The 24,188-nt window shown below is 45.2% G+C and overlaps 1 protein-coding gene across 1 annotated transcript in view; it reads right to left on the bottom strand.

Annotated features, from left to right (window-relative positions):
* dnah5l (dynein, axonemal, heavy chain 5 like) overlaps positions 1-24,188 on the bottom strand; it is a 67,516-nt gene that overhangs the window by 17,688 nt on the left and 25,640 nt on the right. The window contains exons 40-74 of the mRNA XM_055230317.1: positions 22,679-22,834; positions 22,471-22,599; positions 21,820-22,035; positions 21,460-21,606; positions 21,060-21,232; positions 20,545-20,615; positions 20,211-20,318; positions 19,952-20,139; positions 19,000-19,194; positions 18,346-18,480; positions 18,122-18,179; positions 17,715-17,846; positions 17,197-17,414; positions 15,941-16,075; positions 15,415-15,591; positions 15,128-15,217; positions 14,870-15,004; positions 14,059-14,160; positions 13,772-13,939; positions 13,171-13,377; positions 12,691-12,783; positions 11,370-11,606; positions 9,709-9,774; positions 9,386-9,526; positions 9,123-9,254; positions 8,708-8,818; positions 8,136-8,290; positions 7,263-7,384; positions 6,221-6,450; positions 5,831-5,989; positions 5,057-5,213; positions 4,547-4,692; positions 3,300-3,434; positions 2,483-2,584; positions 1,483-1,596 (exon numbers count right to left, since the gene is read on the bottom strand). Of these exons, the coding sequence (XP_055086292.1) occupies positions 1,483-1,596; positions 2,483-2,584; positions 3,300-3,434; positions 4,547-4,692; positions 5,057-5,213; positions 5,831-5,989; positions 6,221-6,450; positions 7,263-7,384; positions 8,136-8,290; positions 8,708-8,818; positions 9,123-9,254; positions 9,386-9,526; positions 9,709-9,774; positions 11,370-11,606; positions 12,691-12,783; positions 13,171-13,377; positions 13,772-13,939; positions 14,059-14,160; positions 14,870-15,004; positions 15,128-15,217; positions 15,415-15,591; positions 15,941-16,075; positions 17,197-17,414; positions 17,715-17,846; positions 18,122-18,179; positions 18,346-18,480; positions 19,000-19,194; positions 19,952-20,139; positions 20,211-20,318; positions 20,545-20,615; positions 21,060-21,232; positions 21,460-21,606; positions 21,820-22,035; positions 22,471-22,599; positions 22,679-22,834 (5,040 nt within the window). The remainder of the gene's footprint in view (positions 1-1,482; positions 1,597-2,482; positions 2,585-3,299; positions 3,435-4,546; positions 4,693-5,056; positions 5,214-5,830; positions 5,990-6,220; positions 6,451-7,262; positions 7,385-8,135; positions 8,291-8,707; positions 8,819-9,122; positions 9,255-9,385; positions 9,527-9,708; positions 9,775-11,369; positions 11,607-12,690; positions 12,784-13,170; positions 13,378-13,771; positions 13,940-14,058; positions 14,161-14,869; positions 15,005-15,127; positions 15,218-15,414; positions 15,592-15,940; positions 16,076-17,196; positions 17,415-17,714; positions 17,847-18,121; positions 18,180-18,345; positions 18,481-18,999; positions 19,195-19,951; positions 20,140-20,210; positions 20,319-20,544; positions 20,616-21,059; positions 21,233-21,459; positions 21,607-21,819; positions 22,036-22,470; positions 22,600-22,678; positions 22,835-24,188) is intronic.

The following is a 24,188-nucleotide window of genomic DNA, read 5'->3' on the forward strand; positions in this document are numbered from 1 at the left end:
AATGCCATAGTGAGGGACATTCTAGGGAAATAAAGTGAGCTACCAGAAAAATTACATAGTGCAACTTTAAAGAGGGGTATTTTACTTCTGTGCATCATGTTTTTGTATATTTATGGAGAATTGTCTTGTGGGAGCATGGATGACATAGGTTTGTGGGGGGAGCATTGCACAAAATCACACTGCCAACCTTTAAGGAGGGTTCAAATAGGGCCTGAGAGAAATACTCGCATGGATGACATCTAAAACCTCCTCAGGCATGTTAGTAGAAAGCTCAAAAAATCTATTTTTCATAATACCCTCTTTAAGTTATTCACCAGATTCTAATTTCCCCCTGTACATGAGCCCACATCATAAATGAATGAATAATGCAAGTTTAATAAAGGCACTGCCCCCCCGTTTATGGCCCAAAGCAGCAGAGCACATCTCCATAAAAGGCAGTAAAAGATGCAGCAGTTATGAATAGGCCCTACTCCAGAGACAGGCCTGTTCTTAATGTGGACCTACAGCTGAGACCAGACTAGGACCTGGGTCTTGGTCTGGATCTTGGATGGGATCTCGGGATTTGCAGGGTCTTTGTGGATTATCGGCTCTGTCAGCATCACTCTCCCTCTGAACAGCTGCAGGGTCTGTTTGAATGGAGGGACTTCCCCACAGCTGAATGTGGGTGAAAGAGTCCTGACACTATTTAAAGCTCCTTTATGAAGCTTTGTTCAGGCTTAAAATACCTCGGACACCTTCGTCTGGTCTAGGGTCTAGTCACTAATAGAAAGGATCAGGCTCAATATTTATGCATTTACCTTTTGGATATTTCATGGTAAAGTACAACGTAATCAAAAGGGAAATCTGTTTCTTTCCCCTCTGAGAGTACGACATCATCACATTCAGCCCCAATTACACTACTCAGATAGTTCCTGCGCCCTCTGTTGGCAAAAGCTGCAGTTTAAATGAGGCTAAATACAGTAGCTGCTGCTGTTGGTGTTGGCTCAAATTGGTGCAGATCTGGGCTTTTCCTGTTAGACTTTACTCAGCTCTGCTCTGTTTTCTAACCTTTATTAACAGATTAAAAGTGTTTTGTTTCATTCACACATGTTTGAGTAACCCTTTATTATTAGTCTGTCTAATCTCTAAAACTCAAAATGCTCCATTCTTCCTTGTGATATCATGAAGTAGTATGATCCAAATGATTCTAGTGAAGGTTTATGGAGTTTAGTTTTCAGTTTGAGAGAAGAACTCTGCAGGGTTTGTGTGTTAAACATGTGTGAATGAAACAAAACACAACTCCAGGTCTGTTTGTGATGAGGAAACAACATTAGAACAGATCAGAGAATATTGTAATATGGGCCCTTTAAATACACAGTTTTCAGACTCTCATGAAATATTTATCAGTAAAACAGTTTGCATTCCAAGAGTAAATGTGACCAAAATACTCTAAAAAATTATATGTGTCTAAAAGTTTGAAAAATGCTGTCGTGCAGTGATAACCTTGCTGAAGTTGAGCAGTGAATTGAGGAAGCCAGCGTTCTGCATCAGCTTCATGGCTTCAGCCCAGGAAGGACGAGGACAGGGGCGCTCGGGGTCAGGGGTCACCGGGTCAATCTGAGGAACACACAGATTCTTAAACAGATACAAAGATAATATAAAAGGTGATGCATTTTACCCTCTGTCATTGTGGGATAAAAGAGCCTAAAGCTGCCACACACTACAGGATCATTTGCTGGATTTCGGCCACGTTTTCCTTCTCCCCGACTTCAGATCGACAGACTCAGAAGTGCAGGACAAAAACACGAGAAAGAGCAGAAAGGACAATGATGACTTTATTAGTCACAGTAAAACTGATGTTAAACTGTAGCGTTCAGACATGTCCTTATATTAAAAAACCTAGTGTTTTCTCTGCAAATCCTGGGCACCCAGTCTACAAACCAGCACTAATAATCCACTCTGAAGTGTTGTTTTAAAAAGGAAAAAGTGAGAAAAAGGTGAGAGCAGTTCCTCACATGTCTCATGTTTACATAAATCCACGTTCTAAGGATCGGTGGCTGCTCCATCGATAATAAACAAAAGACAGCTTTCTGTCTGTGCAAAACAATAACACAATTTGACGTGCATATAATCTGTAAGTGCAATATTCGAGTCACTTTACTCGAGACAGAAAGCGACAGTGCTAGCATTCACTACTTTTAGCTTTCATTGTTGTCTTTGTGCTCCGAGGATCGTAAGATTTAAAATCTCATCTCACACTTTTTATCTCAGATTTAAAAATTGTCTCAAAAGTCCTGTAGTGTGTAGTGGGCTTTAGAATGTGAAGCTTGGTCTGGGCACTACATCTGAGAGACACGAATGGTGCCTTGGCGGAGGTCCCGACATTTGGCGGAGGTGTTTCAACATTGTGTTTCTTTTGTTTACATGAGTCTGCTTTGAGTGTAGATACACTGTTTGTGTGGCAGGAGCTCGGCCCTGACCCCTGACCTGTGGTGAGCCGTACCTTCCTCTGGAACAGCAGCAGCACGGCATCCATGATCCTCATGATCAAATGAGGAGGCTTCTGCAGCTTCCTAACAGTCGCAATGTCGCCTGGTTTGATCGTCTGGGGAAACAAGAAGACAAACAAGGAGATAAACAAGGAGACAAACAAGGAGATGAATAAGGAGACAAACAAGGAGATGAATAAGGAGACGAATAAGGAGACGAACAAGGAGACAAGGACGCAAACAAGAAGACAAGAAGAAAAGCAGATGAACAGGGAGACAAGGAGACAAACAAGGAATAAAACAAGTAGACAAAAAAAGGATATGAACAAGGAGATGAAAAAGGAGACAAACAAAGAGACAAAGAAGAACAGAGTTAACTCTCTGCACCTGTCACCTGGCAGGAGACCTGTGCCAGCTCATTGGTTATTATCACCCCTTTCTTGATTTAGGGACAAAAACGTGAAATGAAACCACCAGGATCATGTAGAGCAGGTTAATATGAGCATTTTAAAACCAAAATGACAAGTCTGACAGAAGCAGTTACAGAGAGAGGGAAAGGTCAATCAGAGTTAGAGTCGATGGAGCCGGAAGTGCGCCTATGCTCCCTTCCTGTTTGGAACGCAGCAGCTAGCATGTTAGCTATGTCCATTTATCGATACCGTCAATGCCTGAGCTAGAACTGGCGGAAACCAGAGAAAACTAAATTGCACAAGTGAAGAGACATGTAAACCCCACACTGAGAGAGTCTGCACACTCGGGGACTTGAACTCAGGACCCTGTGGTTATGTGGTGGTTATGAGCCCAGACTAACACACAGAGTAGAGCTGTAACCTGCAGCGCGGCCTCGGCTGCCTCCAGAGCAGGTTTAGCCGCCTCCAGTTTGGACTCAGCGATGGACTTATCAGCCTCGATCTCGTCCACAATCATCTGAGCTCTGTCCTTCACCTTCTGCACCTGCTGCTTCACCTGGAACACAGAGCAGCACAGGATTCATGTGGGGTTTATAAAGACCACATCAACAGCAATGGACCGACTGTGAATGCATGTTGGACTCTTGTTGTATGGTTTTGAGCATTTTAACAGTGGAGAGCTTTCAAATTACTTTAAAGAGGAGGTATTTTGCTTTTATGGGGTATTCAGTGATAACGAACAACGTATTTAGTTCACTATGTTACCTTTTATTGCTTTGATTTCAGTTTTGTTTTTCACTCTTGAGTCCCTCCCTCTCTTTGCTCTGTGCACTAAATCTTAATCAGCATGCATCTTACTAATGAAATTATTGTACATTCTGCCACGTTGTCAAGTCGTAGCACAGTGGTCCCTTGTTTATCGCGAGGGTCACGTTCTAAAAATAACCTGCAATAGGCAAAATCTGCAAAGTAGTCAGCTTTATTTTTTACAATTATTCTATATGTTTTTTGCTGTAAAACCCCTCACCACACACTTTATACACTTTTCTCACACAGGCATTAACATTTTCTCACATTTCTCTCTTGTTTAAACGCAAAGTTCAAACCTTCGTAGGCGCCTTTGTCGGTGCAGAACGTTTCATCGACATTGTGGGTTTTGAAAACAAACAAATTGCAAACATACAGCACTTCAGAGTCACACTGCGATCCAACATTTATGTAAATTTGTCTGAACACATTCTGTACTGTACAGGAGACACGGCACGGAGGAGACTGATGGACAATGGTCTACAGTCCAACAGCCAATCAGGACGCAGGACACAATGCACGCTCATACACTGTAAAAAAGCATGAAAAATTGCATATAGCGAGGGACCCCTGTATACAGTGTATCATGTTTTTTTCATATTTATGGAGATTTATTGTGTGGGAACATGCCGTTACCTAGGCTTGTGGGGAGAGCCTTGCACAGAATCTTACAGCTAACTGTAAAGAGGGTTTGAATAGGGCCTGGGAGAGATCACTGAAATATTCAAACATGCATGGATGACATCTAAAACCTCCTCAGGCAGGTTTTTGATGAGAGAACAACATTATAACATGGTAGACAGCTAAAAAAATATTTAGCATAATGCCCCATGTTTAACACCATACATTTCTTTCTCTGACCTTCTCAGCAGCGTGGGCCTTCTCTGTGACCTCCTGCAGTACTGTGTCTGCCCTCTGGGAGGCACTGGCCAGCTCCTGCTCTTTTAGGACCAGCTGCTCAGAGAGTTCAGAGACGGACTGCTCAGCCTCTAACAGTTTACTCAGACCTGAGGAAAAGAGATGAGTCAACCATAGGAGACCCAGGAGGAGTAGAGGACAGGGTCAGAGAAGCAGAGGATGCACAAGAGAAGGTCAGAGAAGCACAGGAGAACTGGATGGAGAAGAGCAGAGGATCAGATGGAGCAGAGGAGAAGGTTAGAGGAGCAGATGACACGGAAGGAAGGGTCAGAGAAGAAGAGGAGGACTGGATGGAGAAGAGGGGAGGGTCAGAAGATGCAGAGCAGAGGGTCCGATGGAGCAGAGGATGCAGAGGAGAGGGTTAGAGGAGCAGAGGGTACAGAGGGAAGGGTCAGAGGAGCAGAGGAGGACCAGATAGAGAAGAGCAGAGGGTCAGATGGAGCAGAGGAGGACCGGTGTGCATGCGCTGGATGAGGGTCCCCACGTGGAGGATCTTCTCTGTGTAGATGAGTTTGTAGCTGTTGATGAAGGAGAGGAAGGAGCGAGGAGTCACGAAGACCTGACGCCGGAAACGCTCAAAGTATTCAGAGCATTTCTCAGCCACCACATCCTGCAAGAGAAATAACTGTGTCAGATGCCCTATCAGTGTGTCAGATGCCCTCCCATCCTCCAGTCATAGCAGCTTATTAAAAAAAAGATGCCACAGTGGGACGCCACTTTCAAAAACTTCTAGTTGTTGTGTCCCTAGCCAAGACACTTCACCCACACTGCTTAGTATGCATGTGGTGTGTGTGTGAGTGTTGGTGGTGGTCAGAGGGTCCAATTGGCAGCCTCATTTCCATCAGACTGTCCCATGGCAACTGTGGCTACAATATTAACTGAGCACTACAGTGTGGAGTGAATGAATAATGCTCAGTAAAGCTCTATGGCATCTTGAAAGGCTCTGTCTAAATCCAGTGGTTAATTCATTAATTAACTGTATCCCTTTGTGTCAGATGCCCTCCCTTTCATCTTTACATTTCTCAGTCATTGACACATCTTCAGTCCGTCTGTTCAGTCTAGTATAGTACTGGTTTAGTTCTCGGTAAGTGCATATTCAAGAACTTGTTTAGTCTTGGTTGAGTTTGGGTTTAATCCTTGTTTAAGCCCTTGTTAAATCCTGGTTGAGTTCTAGTTTAGTCCTTGTTTAAGTCCTTGTTTAGTCCTGGCTGAGTTCTGGTTAAGTACCTGGAAGGTTCCCATGGACAGGACCACACTTTCTTTGACCTGTGGGGGGCAGCGCAGTTCAGAGTACGTAGACAGGAAGTGACGGGACACAGCCACCAGGGCGTCTTTGGGCCAGCGATGGAACCAGTCCACAGTGCAGCCAGAGATCAGGCCTGGGAACTGAGCCAGAGACCCGGATTAGACCTGATTTAGTCCTGGGTTAGTCCAGGTTTAGACCCAGTTCAGTCCTGGTTTAGTTCTGGTTCAGTCCTCGTTTAATCCTTGCTTAATCCTGCTTTAGTTCTGGTTCAGTCCTGGTTTAATCCTTGCTTAATCCTGCTTTAGTCCTGCTTTAGTCCTGCTTTAGTCCTGCTTTAGTCCTGCTTTAGTCCTGCTTTAGTCCAGGTTTACCTTCAGAGCCCTGGACCTGAACTTGTCTCCGATGGGAGAGAAGCAGAGCACCACGTGGAGGTTGGCTCGGACTCGGGACAGGAAGTAGTCATAGAGGTTCTCCGGGGTTGGAGGTCGTTTGGGGGCGTGTTTCTTCAGGGCAGGGATCAGGTCCTGAGTGATGTCATCGAGTTCATCCCGAGGGAAAAGGTTTGACACCTCCCCACTCGCCAAAACATTATTCAAGTACTCTGTAAAAAACAGAGACCAGATCTGAGACCAGAGACCAAAGTCCAGACCAGAGACCTGGTCTGAGCCATAGTCCAAAGACCAGAGATCAGAGACCAGAGACCAGAGACCAGAGACCAGAGACCAGAGACCAGGGACCAGGGACCAGAGACCAGAGACCAGGGACCAGGGACCAGAGACCAGGGACCAGAGACCAGAGACCAGAGACCAGACCAAAACCGAGACCAGAGACCCGGGACCAGGGACCAGAGACCAGAAACCAGAGACCAGGGACCAGAGACCAGAGGCCAGAAACCAGAGACCAGAGATCAGGGACCAGGGACCAGAGACCAGAGACCAGAGACCAGAGACCAGAGACCAGAGACCAGAGACCAGAGACCAGAGACCAGAGACCAGAAACCAGAGACCAGAGACCAGAGACCAGAGATCAGAGACCAGAGATCAGGGACCAGAGACCAGAAACCAGAGACCAGAAACCAGAGACCAGAGATCAGGGACCAGAGATCAGGGACCAGAGACCAGAAACCAGAGACCAGAAACCAGAGACCAGAGACCAGAAACCAGAGACCAGAAACCAGAGACCAGAGATCAGGGACCAGAGACCAGAAACCAGAGACCAGAGACCAGAGACCAGAAACCAGAGACCAGAGATCAGGGACCAGAAACCAGAGACGAGAGACCAGGGACCAGGTCTGAAACCAGGTCTGAGACCTGAGACCAGGGACCAGGTCTGAGCCAGGATCCAGGCCAGAGACCAAGTCTAATTGATTAATCCTTAATTGAAGACTGTAGAGTGAAACACTGAGGTTCTGACCCAGAAATGCTTCGTCCTTGATGTCGTTGTCGGTGAAGAGGAAGGTAACTCCTCGACCCTGATGACCGCTCAGTCTGTACAGAGTTCGAAAGTCATCCAGGAGGTTAGAGCAGCCGTATGACCTGAGGAGAGATTGTCAGGTTATGGCCTGAACAAGTATGCAGCTTCAAGGATGGTGACACAACATCACAGAAGAACACCTCTGTGTGTGAGCATACACTGTATGAAGAAGTGGACTGAGGGGGGGTGACGTCACCCACAGTTCGACTCCAGGCAAATGAAGCCAACTGAGGATAGCAGTTATTGGGGAAAATGTGGAGCCATTTGGAATTCCAACCATGAGTATCATAGCAAATAAAGAGTGAGGCTGTTGACGCTAACACCCTTTCCCGCCCGCACCACTGGTTTAGCAGGAGGCAGGTGCTTAGCAACACTGTCAATCAACAACATTAGCAGAAGTGACCTCTGGAAAGAAGGTTCGTGAGTTGTCTCTCATTAATGTTCATATCTTGAATTAGGGACAAAATAGCTAAATAAAAACCCCAAGATCATGTAGAGCGGTTTAATACAAACATTTTAAGACCAAAATGACGAGTCTTACAGCAGCAGTTACAGAGAGAGGGGTAATGGCTTTTGGAGCGAATCGATGGAGCCAGAAGTGCACCCAGGATCATCTTCTATGGAATGCGGCTGCTAGAAGGTTATCTATGTCCATTTATATAAACAGTGGTGTCACACTCTGTGAGTGTGAGTGTGACACCACTACAACACCTCTAACACTGCAGTCGCAACTGCACCAGGTGCAGAGAGAGAGAGACATTAGCAGAGAGAGAGTGCATCTAACCCCCACATGACCTGAGGTGTGGTTATTACCTGGTGAGGGTGATCTGGAATGTCTGGTGCCCAGCAATGAAGGAGGCGAGGCGGGTCAGACTCTGCTTCCCTGACCCCCCCACCCCCACGAGCAGAGCGTTCCCCCGGGGCGTACGAAGGATCCGAGACACGCGCATCAGGTGCACCATCGCATCCTCCGAGGGGACAGGAGCGTTAAAAGGGAAAGACACAAACAGATGGTGAAGTAAAGTCTCAGTTTGGTCCAGGACATGGTGATATTACTGATACGTTGTCACCAAAATTCCCTGGGGGTGTGAAGTTATCTGAAGGCTCTGCTCTGTCTGAATCTCAACAAAGCTCAGACTTTAATCTGAGCTTTGTTTAACACAATGTGACCATAAAGAACTGATTTAGCTGGAACTACAAGAAGTGAGCTGTTAAACAAGTCTCTCTCAAGAAACATTACAATCACAAGCTAGCTAGTATTAGCCAACAGTTTTTCAGTCACTCTCACCTTTTTTTCTCACCATGAACACTCATATATACATGGGTGGAATATTCACTATTGTTCTTGTTCTTTCCATGTTCTTTAGGTTTCAGATCTGTTTTACCTTAAAGAAGACGAGGTCCATGGCCCCACCCCTCACCGCCTCGTTGTACTGAAGCTGGAAGAACGACAGACGCTCCGCTAAGGCCTCCAGTGACGAGACTGGCTCATACAGCTGTAAATCACACACAGATTTAACACTGGTTTAGTCCTGGCTCAGTCCTGGTTTAGTCCTGGTTTAGTCCTGGCTCAGACCTGGTTCAGACCTGGTTAAGTCCTGGTTCAAACCTGGTTCAGTCCTGGTTCAGTCCTGGTTCAGTCCTGCTTTAGCCCTAGTTTAGTCCTAGTTTAGTCCTGTTTTAGTCCTGGCTCTGTCTTAGTTCAATCCTGGTCTACTCCTGGTTTAGTCCTGGTTCAGTCCTGATTTAGTCCTGGTTTAGTCCTGGTTTAGTCCTGGTTAAGTCCTCGTTCCAACTGACTTTTGGCGCCTCTAGTTCCACCTCCTCTGGCTCATCTCCAGTTGCCTCTGGAGCCTCACGCAGGAAATCCACAAAACTGCTGTTCCACTGAGCATGCTCAGTGAGAGCCTTCCCATGATCCTCAGCAGTGATCTGAGAAAAGAATGAAGCATCATCCTCTGAGTGAGGAGGTTGTGGGTTAGACTCCACTCTCTCTGAGTGGAGCGTGCATGTCCTCCCTGTGTTACAGTGGTTATCCTGTCTCCTGAGGGTTAGACTCTGACCTTGCTGATGATGTCACTAAAGGCGTTTCTGTCCGATTGGTCGGTGAACCTGTCGGCGATGACCCTGGAAACTTCGTGGTGGAACAGAGCCGACAGCAGTTCCTCGCTCACACACACCTCCGACTGTACCGTCAGCATCCCCTAAGACACAGCAAGACTATGGGTTTAGTCCTGGCTTAGTCCGGGTTTAGTCCTGGTTTAGTCCTGCTTTAGACCCTGCTTTAGGCCCTGCTTTAGGCCCTGGTTCATTAATCCTGGTTCAGTCCCTGGTTTAGTTCCTGGTTTAGGCCCGTACAACTCCTGCTCTAGTCTTGGTTCAGTACCTGCCATATTCGGCTCAGGTCTCTCAGGTTGAAGATGTAGTGGAACTTGGCTGGAGACGGCAGCATCTGAAAGATCACAGAATACAGACTAAAGAATTAGCAGTAATCAACTCCAGCCTCTCGCTAAAACCTCCAAATCAGGCTAGAAATTTAGGGGTAATAATGGACTCAGAGTTGAACTTCAACAACCACATCAAATCAATAACATCTGCAGATTTTTACCATCTAAAAACCAAAGCAAAAATCAAAGGTATACTGTCAAAACCAGATTTAGAGAGACTTATCCATGCATTTGTCTCCAGTAGGTTAGACTACTGTAATGTCCTGCTCACTGGCCTCTCCAAACGAGCCTTAACACAGCTGCAGTACATCCAGAACACTGCTGCTCAGGTCTTGACTAGAAGCAGGAAGTACTTCACACATGTGTCCTGTGGCTCAGGTCTCTGGCTCCTGTGACTCAGAGAATAGACTTTAAAGCAGCTCTGTGTGAACAAGTCTCTCCATGGACCAGCACCAAAGAACATCTCCCACATGAGCCACATGAACCATCTCACACTCTGAGGACTTCAGAGGTCCCAGAGTCAGGACTAAACGTGGAGAATCAGAGTTTCAGTTTTGTGCAGCTAAAACCTGGAACATTCTTCCTGAAGATGTGAGACAGGCCTCGACTTTCACAATGTTTAAATCCAGGCTCCTAACGGTTCTGTTTATCTGTGCATACAACTGAAAGGGTTTTATTCTGCACTTTTCTCCCTTAATGTTAATTTTATGATGATTATTTGTGATTACTTATGTTTCGATTTGTAGTATTGTTATTTTAATCTCTCTCTTATTCTGTAAGGCACTTTGAATTACCCAAATTGTTCTATACAGATAAACTTGCCTTGCCTTACCTTGCCATTATCATGGAACTTTTTAACAGTCAGTCTAGAGCTGCCCTGGGTTTGACATCACCAAGTAGAGACAGAATTCATCTCATTTTAACTAAGATCAAGAATCAGTTATGGCTAATGGTCAGTGATCCTTTATTTGTCAGGAACAATTCCATGTACAAATGCATTAATCTTACAAAAAAAAAAAAAAAAAAGAAAAGATGATTTGTACCAGATTTAGCGACTGCTACAGCCAATCCTGTCAGTAAAAACATTTGGAGCAAAGATATGTTCAGGAAATCAATATTGACATTTTTATTTTGTTTTTGAAAAGGTTTGTATTGACCCACTCTACATGATCCTGGTGTTTCTTTTTCACTATTGTGTCCCAAGATAGGAACATTTATGACAGGCCTTCTTTCCTCAAGATCATGCCCGCCAGCGTTAGCAACTGGTTTGATTGACAGCGTTGTTAAGCGCCAGCTCCCTGCTAAACCAGAGGTGCAAGTGTGAAGGGGCGTTACCTTCCACATCCTTGATGCTGATTTAGTTGCTATGATATTCATGGTCAAAATTCCAAATATGGACCTGGGCTCCACACTGGCCCCAAAAACTGCTATACTCGATGAGCTTCGACTGGAGCCGAGCGTCGTGGGTGACATCCTACTCACTTAGTCTACTTCTCTGTACAGTCTATGAGTAAAACTAGATTTGATCTCGTCACAATCAGTTCTTTTTGAGTCTGAACTAGTGGGAGGAATATGAACACGTGTAGCTGGTGACTTGTACCTTGGCTTTGATGGCCTGCCACACTCGTCTGGTTGTGGGCACCAGGGCAGGGGCCAGGGCACACACCCCAGGACTGAAGCCCCTCTCTGGACAGAAGTACCCCAGAGCCAGGGTGCTGAAGATGCGGTCGATGGAGGCGTTGGAGGGGAGGGTGCAGTTAAAGATGGAGAACTGCCTCTTCAGACGCTGTGGGATGTCGTTTCTACCTCCGCCCGGGTGAATCATGGCCCCCACCAGCTGAGAACATTGTAAATAAAAAGTCCCCGCTGTGGTACTCTAGCATGTGTAAATGAACACAACTGCAAATATGTTGTTCACAGTGGTTCAATGGTAAGTAAAGAGGTTATGCAGTGACATTGTTTTTATGTGAAAAATGAACCTAAACATTCTGTGTGAGCAGCACTGAGGCAGATCTATGGGCAGCTGAACAGGCAAAATGTGTTTCTTTGCTTTTTTGGCCACATTTTGAAGCTATTGTTTTTAGCTCAAATTAGCTTTATACAGCAAAATGGAAACTGAAAGTAGTTTCTCTGCTCTTGCTGTGCAGAGCTTTGCTAGCTTGTTAGCTAACAATAGGAAGAGATAAAGGACACTTCAGCTCACCCCGAATAATTATTTCGCCAACAAACAGACTCAGAATCATGTGATTTAAGGAGGGAAAGGTTCAGTTCATCTGCGTTTGATATAAGTCTGTGTCAGTGATAAATGTGAGTGCGTCTACAGAGTCTCTGTTGTTTCAATCACTGTCTTTGTTTGGCTTGATTTTCTTTTTTCAGGAAAAAACTAAATATTTCACAGAGTTGTAGACTTTTGTATTTGTTCTTAATCTGTAGCAGCTCTTTCACATTTTAGATTAAGTGTTTGGAGCTTTTACAGAACAAAATGTCATGACTCACCATTGACACTCATACTCATACTGATACTTTGCAGATGATGTCATCAACATTCCCTGGGGGTGTGATGCTAATTGTAGGCACTGCTCTGTCTGCTCTGTCTCTGAGGCTTTGTTAGATTTTAATCTGTTTTGTTTTAACACAATTTGATACAAAAGAATTGACTTTGCTGGAACTACAACAGGTGATCTGATTTGTGCTGTTACACAAGTCCCTGTCAAATAACATTACCGTCTCAAGCTAGCTAGCATTAGCAAACAGTTTTTCAATTAGTCACTCTCACATTTTTGCTGAAAATCAGACTCCTAGACAGGACCGTGAACGCTCGGATTGATAGGCTCCTGAAAATGTGCTGTTTAAATGTTTAAATGTGCCCTTTGCAAGATACTTTGTGTGATGTCACTGCAAAGTATCAGTAGCACAGAGACCTGTACGTCAACCACATGGATGAACTCCCCGGGACGCTCCAGGCTGTAGAACCCCTCCTGCTCCATCAGCTGACGCACGATCTCATTGGTGATCTGAGAGGAGGAGGAGGAGTCAACAGGAGACCAAAACAATTACCTAATAAATATATATAGGGTTTAAAGGGTTCTTCTCTCAAACTGAAAAAACTTTGTTCCATCTTGTGATGTCATGTGGTAATACAGAAAGTGCTCCACTGTTGTTGCTGTTGTTTTAAACTCCATAAACCTTCACTAGAAGCATTTGGATAATTTCCATAGAGATCTCTACAGAACAAAAGGTAAAACTTGAAAACTACAACTTCATGACATCAAAAGGTGGAGCAGAGCATTTTGAGCTTTGGAGATGATATATTAATATAGAATATTTAATAGCTCGTAGACACAGAGAGAACATGCAGCCCATGTAAACAGGCCTGTCTGTTGAGTATAACCCCTATGTACCTGGTCGCCCCACTCATTGATGATGGGCATGTTGATGTCATCTATGAACAGGCTCATGCTGCGTCCTGCAGGCGGCCCGTAGGTGGCGCCCATGCGTTTGTCAATGTAGCTCTCAACAGAGCGCTGGAACATGACCGGCAGCGTCGCAGATGAGAAACTCAGAGTTTTCCACAGGTGAGAGTCAGCGGCCATCTTCCCCAGGTACCCCTGAACGCACCACAGAGAAAGCAGGACTAAACCAGGAACAAACCAGGAATACACCAGGACTGAACCAGATTTGATCTACTATTGAACCAGAACTGAACCATTACTAAACCGCTAAAGCAGGACTGAACCAGAGCTAAACCATGTGTAAAGTAGAATTATACCAGTATTAAACCAGATCTAAACCAGGACTAAACCAGGACTGGACCAGGACTAAGCTAGGACTGAAGCAGGACTAAAGCAAGACTAAACTGAGACTAAACCAATTTAAAGCAGGGCTAAACCAGAACTAAACAAGGACTAAACCAGATCTAAATAAACCAGGACTAAACCAGGACTAAAGCAGGACTAAGCCAGGACTAAACCAGGACTATCCTAGACTTTTAACAGGACTCACTTGTATCATGACGGTCTTGGCGGTCCCCTGCTCTCCGATCAGCAGCACGGCCTTCTTCTGTTTGGAGATGGTCTGAAGTAGGAAGTCTGTCCTCACGTTGTCCACGTTTGGGACGAGGATCGAGCTGTAGTCTGGCACCTGGTCTCTGGGGTAGACGTACTCTGGGACCTGAAAATACAATGGGAGGGCATCTGACAAACAGGGAGGTGTTCTGACACAGGGATGCAAGCGGATGTGAGGACATCTGACAGACAGGGATACAGGAAGAGGGAGGGCATCTGACACACCTTATTGGCCCAGTGCTCCCACTGGCCCTGCTGATTGACTGTAAACTCAAAGATGGTCTGGTCCGGCTCAGTCTGGGGCAGGTCCAGAGCAGAAGAGTGACTCTAAAAAACAGAAATAGTGAAGAAATCTTTACTGTGGAACATAAGCAACATGTTAAAGGGGACAGGGGTATTTGATTTTTTGAGCTTTCGTTTGTTATAACATTGTTCCCGTCATCCATGCATGTTTGAGTATTTTAGCAACTTGTTCTTGGCCCCATTCAAAAACAGTTAGCTGAAGATTCTGTGCAAGGCCCCACCCACAAGCCTATGTCACCCAGGCTCCCACACAATTCTCCATAAAAATACAAAAACATGGTACAAAACTGTACACAGCAGCTTGACAAACCCGATGTGATGTGCAGTAGTTTCATTAGTGGGATATTGTGGTTTTATTCTTATGGTTGTTTACACTGCTCACCTTATTTTAGAGCATTTGAACCTTTTTGTATATTCATGGTATTTTAACATCTTCTAGTCTATTTTAACCCAAAACTAGGTGGTGTTACTCCTCATTTTGTATTTTAACCCCACTGGTTCACAATAACACTCTGAAGGGGGAGTGTCTTAGTGTGGAGAGCAAAGGGAGGGGAGACTTGGAGCGTCAAAAATTAAACTTATAATACATGTTAATATGTTTTCAGCAAATATAGCATTTTCAAAATAATACAAGTCATCTAAATATGATGTTATGTGTTAGCAGTTAATACTCCAGAGAAGTAAAACACCCCTCTTTAAAGAAGACATTTCTCAGATGAAACATGGCTCAGACCTTGAGGAAGTTCTCCATCTTGGCTCTGTCCTCCAGCTCCAGCAGTGCCCCCAGTGACCACATGAGGGCGAACGTGAAAAGACGACTCAGATGATCAGCACAGACCTGTTTCTCCTCCACTGACATCAACAGGCCCTGAAACACAGAGGAAGAGTGGTGCAGAGGAGGAATGGTGCAGAGGATAGTGAATATATGGTATAGAGGAGGGACAGGGCTGTGGTCTAAACACGGACCCTGTCCAGGGTGGTCCTGTCGCACCTGCAGCAGGTCAATGGTCTGGTGGATGTACATACACTCCAGCACCTGCATCTTTGGACTGACCGCGGTCCAGACAAAGTCCAGCACATCCTGGAACCACACAAAGGTACTACAGCTAGTATACTAGTGTTGGGTTTTCAGTGTGACAATGGTCATGGAAATCCTAGAAGCCAATGTTCCAAGCCTATGAAGCATGTTCCAACAAAACCATTAGAATCAATGCATTTCAAGTCCACAAAAGTCATGTTTCACTAACTCCATGTATGTTAGATTTTGCTGTGTCAGACCTGATAACAGGCGTAGAAGCTTCTCTCCAGCTCCTGTCTCTGGGCTTCAGGCAGAGTCTGGGTCCAGGCCTGAAGCAGAGGCCTCCAGCCCAGCACCGACTCGCTCATGAACACCATCCCGTTTCGAGACACTGTGGCTGGGGACGCGTTGTCAATGTTATGGGGCTCAAACACAATCTGGAGACAAACAGAAACTGGATGGATTAGAAAGACCTTATTCAGTCCTGTATTAGTCCTGGTTTAGTCCTGGTTTAGTCTTGGTTTAGTCCTGGTTTAGTCCTGATTTATTCCTGGTTTAGTTGTAGTTCAGTCCTGGTTTAGTCCTGGTTTAGTCCTGGTTTAGTCCTGGTTTAGTCCTGGTTTAGTCCTGGTTTAGTTGTAGTTCAGTCCTGGTTTAGTCCTGGTTCAGTCCTAGTTTAGTTGTAGTCCAGTCCTGGTTTAGTCCTGGTCTAGTCCTGGTTTCACCCTGGTTTAGTCCTGGTTTAGCTCTGGTTCAGTCTAGGTTTGGTCCTGGTTTGGTCCAGACCTTGCAGCAGGGGGCCATGGGGATGCGGTCTCCATTGGCCAGTGTCAGAGTTTTGTTGTCGTCCAAAACCGAGTTGAGGTTTTCGATCCAGATGGCGTCGACCGGACCGTCCAGGACGATCCAGATGTGCTCGCCCTGAGGGAGAGGTCAAGGTCAGACCTGGTTGCTCTATGCCAGTCCTGGTTCTATCTTAGTAGTGCATATGACAGGTTAGAGAAAGAAAATTACATTTATTTATTTATTTTTTACAAATAATTTAGTTTTCTAATTTTGGTGAAGTTTATCATGTTACTTCCTGGTTTGACACAGCAGATATCACAGACATTGATAGACGCCAAATTATCTCTCTCTCTTTGTCCATTGCTACAGCTCGATCACTTGGCGTCGATGATCCCAGACTTACATCAAAGTAAACTCTCCCTCACATACAGATAAATAGTGAAGCCAGTCCCCATATTAGAGAATATAACCTGTTTATTTCATAATACTGTGTCATTTATCTGCTCTGCACAGTCACATGTAAAGGAGGAGGTTTAGCGTCACTAGAGCCATGCAAGTTCAGAAAGTCAATTAGCCGTTAGCTCAGATGACATGAAAAGGTTTACACACTCAACGCTCAAATGAGGCTCTGACCTATGTGTGGTCGATGGTTAGTACCAGTTGACACCCGCTGGATTATTCATAATTTGGGATTTTTGCAGGCTAACGCTAACAGCTGTAGGAAAAAATACAGGGGACTGGCTCCCGTGTTTCAAATCTTCCTGAACTAGCCAAAAGTGGATGACAGCATTAGCAACAAATGCTAATGCCAATTATATGTCTGCGGCACATAGAGGTAATTCCACAACTGCTACCCAGCAAACCGAATGTAAACAAGGGCCAAAGCTCATGTAATTTACACAAGTGAGCCTAAACTGTCTCTGCATTTTGGATGGCATTTTCTGTGTTGATGACATAGGCGGAGAGATTCTGTTTTACTTCCGTCATTTTCAACTTTTCTTCTCAAGTTTTTCCCACCAACTGCCACTGAACTGATGTAAAACTATGATAAATATTTAGCACATGTACTATCCACCAAACCAAGACAGAATTAGAAAAATATATGAAACTATCGAATGCACTGATTCTGTTGTGTTTTGAATGTCACAACCAACATGAGAAAGAATCTAGTCCTGCTCTAATCCTGGTTCAGCCCTGGGTTAGTCCTGGTTTAGTCCTGTTCTAGTCCTGGCCAGATCCTGGTCTAGTTCTCAGACCTTCTTGGCCCTGAGACTTCTCCTCCACAGAGTAGAGAAGATGCCGTCGGTCCAGTCGTTGGTGGTCGGGTCCAGAGTCCCGAACATCTGAGCCGCGGTGATGGCTTTGGGATTCATCCTCATCTCTCTGTGAGGAGCTCCACACTCTCCCAGCGCTCCCATCAAAGTCCGGATACAGCACGACTTTCCCGATCCACTGGGACCAAGAGCCATCATGCCTAAGGAGAGGAGAGGAGGAGGAGAGGAGGAGGAGATGATACAAAACCAAAAGACAAATGTCCATTGAGCTAAAGGTAAAAAGCAACTGTTCCACAAGGAGGAATAGAGCTTTGGAGATTCTGAGCTTTGGAGATGCAGACAGACTAATAATACAGGATTACTCAAACATAAGAATGGAACAAAACACAACTCCAGGTCTGTTTTTGAGAAAGTAACAACTTTATAACATGGCTAAAAGCTTGGAGTCTTAACACATTAAATATCAAAGCTGGCGTTATGGAGTGTAGTCGTGTGTTTACCGTGCCGGACTCTCTGTGTCTCATAAAGCTGCACCAGTTTGAGGACCCAGGCGCTGTGAGGCACCAGCCCACTGCGCTCACACTGGCCCTGGATCGCCCTCTGCAGCTCAGGGTACTCTGCTTTGTCCACCACTGCTCCACAGGTCAGAGGTCATGTAGGGGTCACACAGGTAAGAGAGGTGTGAGAGAGAGGTCATCGAGATATGACCTCATTTTTTCTCAATTCAGCAAATACCCTGTTCCTAAATCTAACCTTAATCTGAAATAAACTATTGTCAAAAATGAGCATTTGCTAACATCACACCAATGCAAAGAGGCTGGTGTTTGGAGAAGACATGTATGACAGGGGTTAAACAGAGGTCACAGAGAGGTTACAGAGAGGTCAGAAATATGAATAAAAAACTCACCGATTCCAGGAAACAGGTCATTGATGAGACTCATGAAAAGAGGCTCGTCTTCATCCACCTGAAAAAAAAACACAAATCACTGGTCTAGTGCTGGTCCAGTCCTGGTTTAGTCCTTATTTAGTCCCGGTTCAGTCCGGGTCCAGTGCTGGTTTAGTCCAAGTTTAGTCCTGGTTTAGTCCTCTTTTAGTTTTAGTTCAGTCCTGGTCCAGTCTCATTGTACACACCAGTTTGGACAGGTTCATGTCCCTGAGCACCCTCATGACCACAGTCTTCTCTGGCTCTGTGGGGTTGGCTCTCTTCACGGAGCCCAGAGTCCTCAGGACAGACAAAATATTCCTCAGGCCGAAGTCATAATGGACCTGACACACACACACACACACAAGAGGACCGTTCATTTGTAATGTACATTATAAAGCTCCACACTGTGTCTTTATTCACTCCACAGCTGCTTGAAGGAAATATGATCCTTTAACTGTGGCCAATCTCTCACACAAACACTAAATTCATATAAAGTCAAGTTGGTGAGGTGTGCTGAGGTGAGCTCGTTTTTGTATGACAAGTTTGATTTTTGTCCCTGTCTCACTGTGAGACCTGCAACCTGCAACCTGTGTCACACCTGAGATTAGACCTTAGACCTAGACCCAGCTTCTCACACTGTCTGTCCTGTGTGGTACCTGTTTGTAGAGTGTTTGTAGAGTGTGGTACCTGTTTGTAGGGTGTTTGTAAAGTGTGGTACCTTTTTGTAGAGTGTGGTACCTGTTTGTAGAGTGTGGTACCTGTTTGTAGGGTGTTTGTAAAGTGTGGTACCTGTTTGTAGAGTGTGGTACCTGTTTGTAGAGTGTGGTACCTGCTTCTAGTGTGTTTGTCGAGTGTGGTACCTGTTTGGACAGTTGCTCCTCACACAGCTTGTAGAGTGTGTAAAACTTGCGGCTCAGGCTCTGGTTCTCTCTGAAGCCGGCGCTGGCCAGTTTGACCCTCATGATGATGGCCCGGTCCGGGACCATCATGGCCACGGTCCGGAACTGGATTTTCAGATTTTCTGGGAGCTCCTGCCGCCCGGCGTATCCCGGGTTCTGATGGGAGAGGAGCGACAATGACACAACCAACATGAGAATCAATCAGAAAAGTTGAGTTTTCACTAAAATACACCAGTCTGCAGTGGTGACAGTGGACAGACAAATGGACCAATGATGCACAAGCCTGGATGAAACTAAGGCTCAGCTGAGATTAGCTCAGACTGAAGCAAAAGCTGCGGAAATACTGCAGTGAATTGGGCTCTAAACCAGGTCTACCCCAGAAGTGGACTAAGTGAGTGTGATCTCACCCATAGCATTTGGCTCCCGCCAAATGAAGCCAACCAGAGAGGGACAACAGTTTGAACTGGAGCCAAAGCGCATCCATGCTCACTTCCTATTTGGAACGCAGCTAGTAGGTTTATATATATAGTCTATTGGTCTGAAATAGGAATGAACTGATACAGCTTTGTTAGTTCCAATACTGATATCGATACTTTGGCTTCAAGTATCTGCTGATCCCTAATCAAATTGGCATATATACAATTAACCTATTACAAAATGGATCCATTTGTGTTATGCAGCTGTTATCCATCCTGAAAGAACTACAGAACAGCTTTGTACAAACAGTTTGGAGACATGCTGTTATTAGAGCTAAGTGAAATCATGGAACCGATATCAGATCAAGCTTTTTTTTTTCTGGATTGCTGCTGATATTCGATATCAGTGTGGGGAACAGTGCATCACTAGTCTAAAACAGGATGAAACCAAGTCTAAACCAGGACTAAACCAGGACTAAACCTGAAGGACTGGTTACCATGGTGAGGAAGATACCGAAGGCGGGGTCCATCTCGACCTCGTCTCCATCCGAAAACACAAAGGTCTTCTTCTTATTCTTCTTACACTGCAACACGATGTAGATCTGCTGTGCTGCCACCGACAGCACGGGCAGCTCAATGCGGTTAAACTCATCGAAGCATCCCCACGCCCCGGACTGAGCCAGACCTGCAACAGACCAGGACTGAACCAGGACTGAACTAGGACTGAACCAGGACTAAACCAAGATTGAGTCAGACCTTTGTAGATGCGGCCCAGGCCTCTGTAATCCATCTGGTCAGAGCAGTTAAAGACGACCACGTACTTCCCCAGACAGCGGCCCATGTCTTTGGTCGTCTCTGTTTTACCTGGAAACAAAAAGAATGGAAGGCATCTGACACACAGGGAGGGCATCTGACACACAGTGGTCTGGGAAAATCAAAGGGCTTCTGTCACACATAGGGACAGATAGAGAAGGAAGGTCATCTGACACAGGGATCTGACAGGATGAGAGGGCATCCGACACACAGAGATACAGGAGAATGGGAGGGACACAAAGAGAATGGCAGGCATCTGACACACATGATATTATACCTGTTCCAGCAGGACCAGCAGGAGCTCCTCCCAAGCTCATGCCCAAAGCCTGAGACAGAGTAATGTAGCACCTGCACACAGACAGGGGGCGCTTAAATTGAAAACTTCCACTCAGACCAGCAGGAGACTAAACAGATATCACAGACTTCATGTTCAGGTTAGACATGAACCAGTGTTTCCCTCAAGTCTACACTGAGACTATGGTGGCACAAGAGGTCCATATTTATTCAGTACAATATAAGGAGAATAATGTGACATTTGGCTCTGCTGATAAAAACATGACTAAATACAGATCAAATATAGTTACTTCTACATGTTTAAGACAGTACTTCTACATCTTCTATATGTTTAAGACAGTACTACAGGCATTAATTATATGCAGTTTGACCAGTTTTTTGTTGTTTGTTACCTGTTGGTCAGGGGCATTCTGGCAGGTGTGTACCTGTCTGTGAGGGGTGTGATAACAGGTGCATTACTTGTCAGGATGTGATGACTGGTGATGACAGGTGTGTTACCTGTCGGTCAGGGGTGTGATGACGAGTCTGTCGGTGCAGCCCAGGTACTCGTTGCAGTAGCAGAATTGGATGTCTGTGATGTGGATGAGGCAGCTGTCACTCTCCTCAGAGAAGTAAAAACGAGACTGTTTCTGCCACTCGAAGTCGGCCACAGAACGAACGCTCAGACGCACCTGAAGTAAGAAGACCAAAGAGAAATGAATGAAGCAGAGGACCAGAGAGAGATGAATGAAATACTGTAAAAAATAAAAATAAAAATAAGGCCAGAAATGTGACTGAAGGCCTTAAATTGACAATTAATGGTAGTTTTGGAATCCCAATTATGCCGAGAACACTGTGTCTATCTGACCTGTTTTTACAAAATTCTGAAAATAAAATCAGAGCATGATGAGGAACAGACCAGCTCATCAAAGATGTCCCTCTGGTGCACGTGGATGGTGATCAGGGTCTCGTATTTGGTCCTCTCGTTTCTGCTCAGGTCTTTAGTCGTCATGTCGATCAACTCGTTCAGAAGGTCCAAGAATTTCTGATTGGTCACCGCCATCACCTGCCCCCAGTCACACAGAGAAATATGACATGTAATTATACAACAGGAAGGCTCCTCTGGCTCTGCTCCTCTGGCTCTGCTCCTCTGACTCTGCTCCTCTGACTCTGCTCCTCTGACTCTGCTCCTCTGGCTCTACTCCTCTGGCTCTGCTCCTCTGACTCTGCTCCTCTGACTCTGCTCCTCTGGCTCTACTCCTCTGGCTCTGCTCCGTACCTTCTTGTCAGATCGGCTGAGAAGCAGTGCCTTCTCTGCGTCTCTGGTCCAAATCATCTGAATTCCCAGCAATCCAACCTGAGCGGGGAAGCGGCTCTGGAAGTCCACCATTTTGAGTCCTGGCTCGGAGATGGTGACGTGGGCGTGGCGGATGATGTTGTGGAGGGTCAGTCTGACAGCGGACAGTAGCTGACCCAACCACACCTCCACGTTCCCCTGAAGCACAAACCCGTTAGTCCACTGTCTTTGCATGTGTTTGGGTTAAGACAGCCACAAACCAGCAGGTCTTTGGTTTAAAGTGCCTATGACAAAATACATGATACTCTAATTTTTACTTAATCTGGTAGGGCAGAGTATATGTGTGTGTGTATATATATATATATAAACATGATTTCAACAAGATAAAAGTGTTTTTCTTATAATTCTATTTGTCAAATTATAATTTCTGTGAAAATTACAGGAGGAGACTAAACCAGGTCTAAACCAGGTCTAAACCAGGATTAAACCAAGACTAAACCAGGTCTAAACTAGGTCTAAACCAGGTCTAAACAAGAACTAAACCAGGTCTAAACCAGGTCTAAACCAAGACTAAACCAGGTCTAAGCCAGGTCTAAGACAGGTCTAGTCCAAGTCTAAACCAGGTTTTTGTACCTGAGCCATGACAGGCTGGGTCAGCTCCACACTCTCTCCTTCTTGAGACTGAAAGCTCAACATCTGATCGTAGTTTTTCTCATTGAAGATGACGCGGTTCACATTATCAAACAGGCTCAACAGGTGGCCCTATGGAGGACAACAAGTCTGTCAGAGGCACTCCCTGTGCATTAGATTTGTTCTCTGTGCGCCAGATGCCCTCCCATACCTGGATGGTGTGTGAGTCTGAGGCCTGGCCCAGGATCTCGAGCAGTGCTGGGTCTGACACGAAGAAGAACCTGGGGAAGACCAGACGTTTCTTCTCCAAATATCCAGAGAGGGACTTCTGACAGAGCTCCAACTGCTCCAAAAGGTGAGGCAGCATCTGAGCGGAGAGAAACGGGCTAAAGCACGGCTAAACCAGGACTAAACCAGGACTAAACCAGGACTAGACCAGGACTAGACCAGGACTAAACCAGGAGTAGACCAGGTCTAAACCAGGACTAAACCAGGACTAAACCAGGACTAACACAGTTGGGCTTTAACCCTGTTCTAATGTGAGGAAATGTTCTGCAGTGGGACGTTAACTGTCAAACTTTTAAAATATTTGATAGAAAATCTTTATCTTTTCATCAATGTTTCATACTTCAGAAATATAATATTTTAAGTTTTGCAAATTTTAGAAAATTTAAACTAGCCTGTTCAGTATATAAGGTCTTAAATGGCCTCGCTCCACCACCCTTGGGTGAGTTCATTATGGCCAAAACCAGTACTAGTGGTAGAGTAACAAGAGCCTTTACCAGAGGTGACTGTGTAATACCTTATACACGCACTACATTTAGTCAGCAGGTGTTATCAGTCAAGGGCACAGAAATTTGGAACAACATCTTAGCTGCAAATAAGAGACTCTACGACATTCAGTACATTTAAAATGAATCTGAAACGATGGCTCAAGAGGAATCAGAACTGTGATCATTAATGTTATGCTACTAGGTACATGTCAGTGTTGTATGTTATGATTGTGTTTCATTGTGCTATTTCATCCCTGTTTGTCCTATGAATTGTAATTGACAATCTGTTCTTATGTCTATTGTATGAACTTCTTGTTGAAGTTGTTTCTATCTCTCTAACCTGCCAGGGACTACAGATGTAAAATAGCCTTCGGGCTAATTCTGGCATATTTACATTTATAGGTTCATAAATACGCACTGTCCCATTTAAATAAATAAATAAAATAAATAAATATCCTAGTCTGCCTTGTGTTTTGGTGCTGTCTTTCCCCCTCCCTTCTGTGTCAGCTATCTTTTGCTCTTTGTCAGATCCCCCTCCCTGAAACTACGCAGCGCCTCTGCCTCTGACCCAGCTCTCCACGACCGGTATGAACATCTCACCCTCCGACCCAGTTCCCCTCAACCGATACGCACTTCCTAGCCTCTGACCCTGCTACCCACGATCCACTTAAAGACTACGGCATATGACACCGCTCTCAACTGTCCGCTCCATCAACCTTCATTTGTATTCCCTTCTCTGCAGATAAACTTGTTTAAACTTTTGTGGTATCTGGCCTGCCAATTGTTATCTGGTCCAAGAATTTCCTCTCCTCTTTGTTAAAGTTTAAGGCCCAGAGAGTTAGGCTCAGAGGGGGCAAAGGTCATGATTTTACACTGGGTGTAATATATGGGTGCACTGTATGGTAATTGTCAAGCCTTGGGGTCAAATACCTGAACAGACAAGGGGCT

Source organism: Periophthalmus magnuspinnatus, chromosome 20 (genome assembly GCF_009829125.3).
Source record: "Periophthalmus magnuspinnatus isolate fPerMag1 chromosome 20, fPerMag1.2.pri, whole genome shotgun sequence".
Classification (NCBI taxonomy): Eukaryota; Metazoa; Chordata; class Actinopteri; order Gobiiformes; family Gobiidae; genus Periophthalmus; species Periophthalmus magnuspinnatus.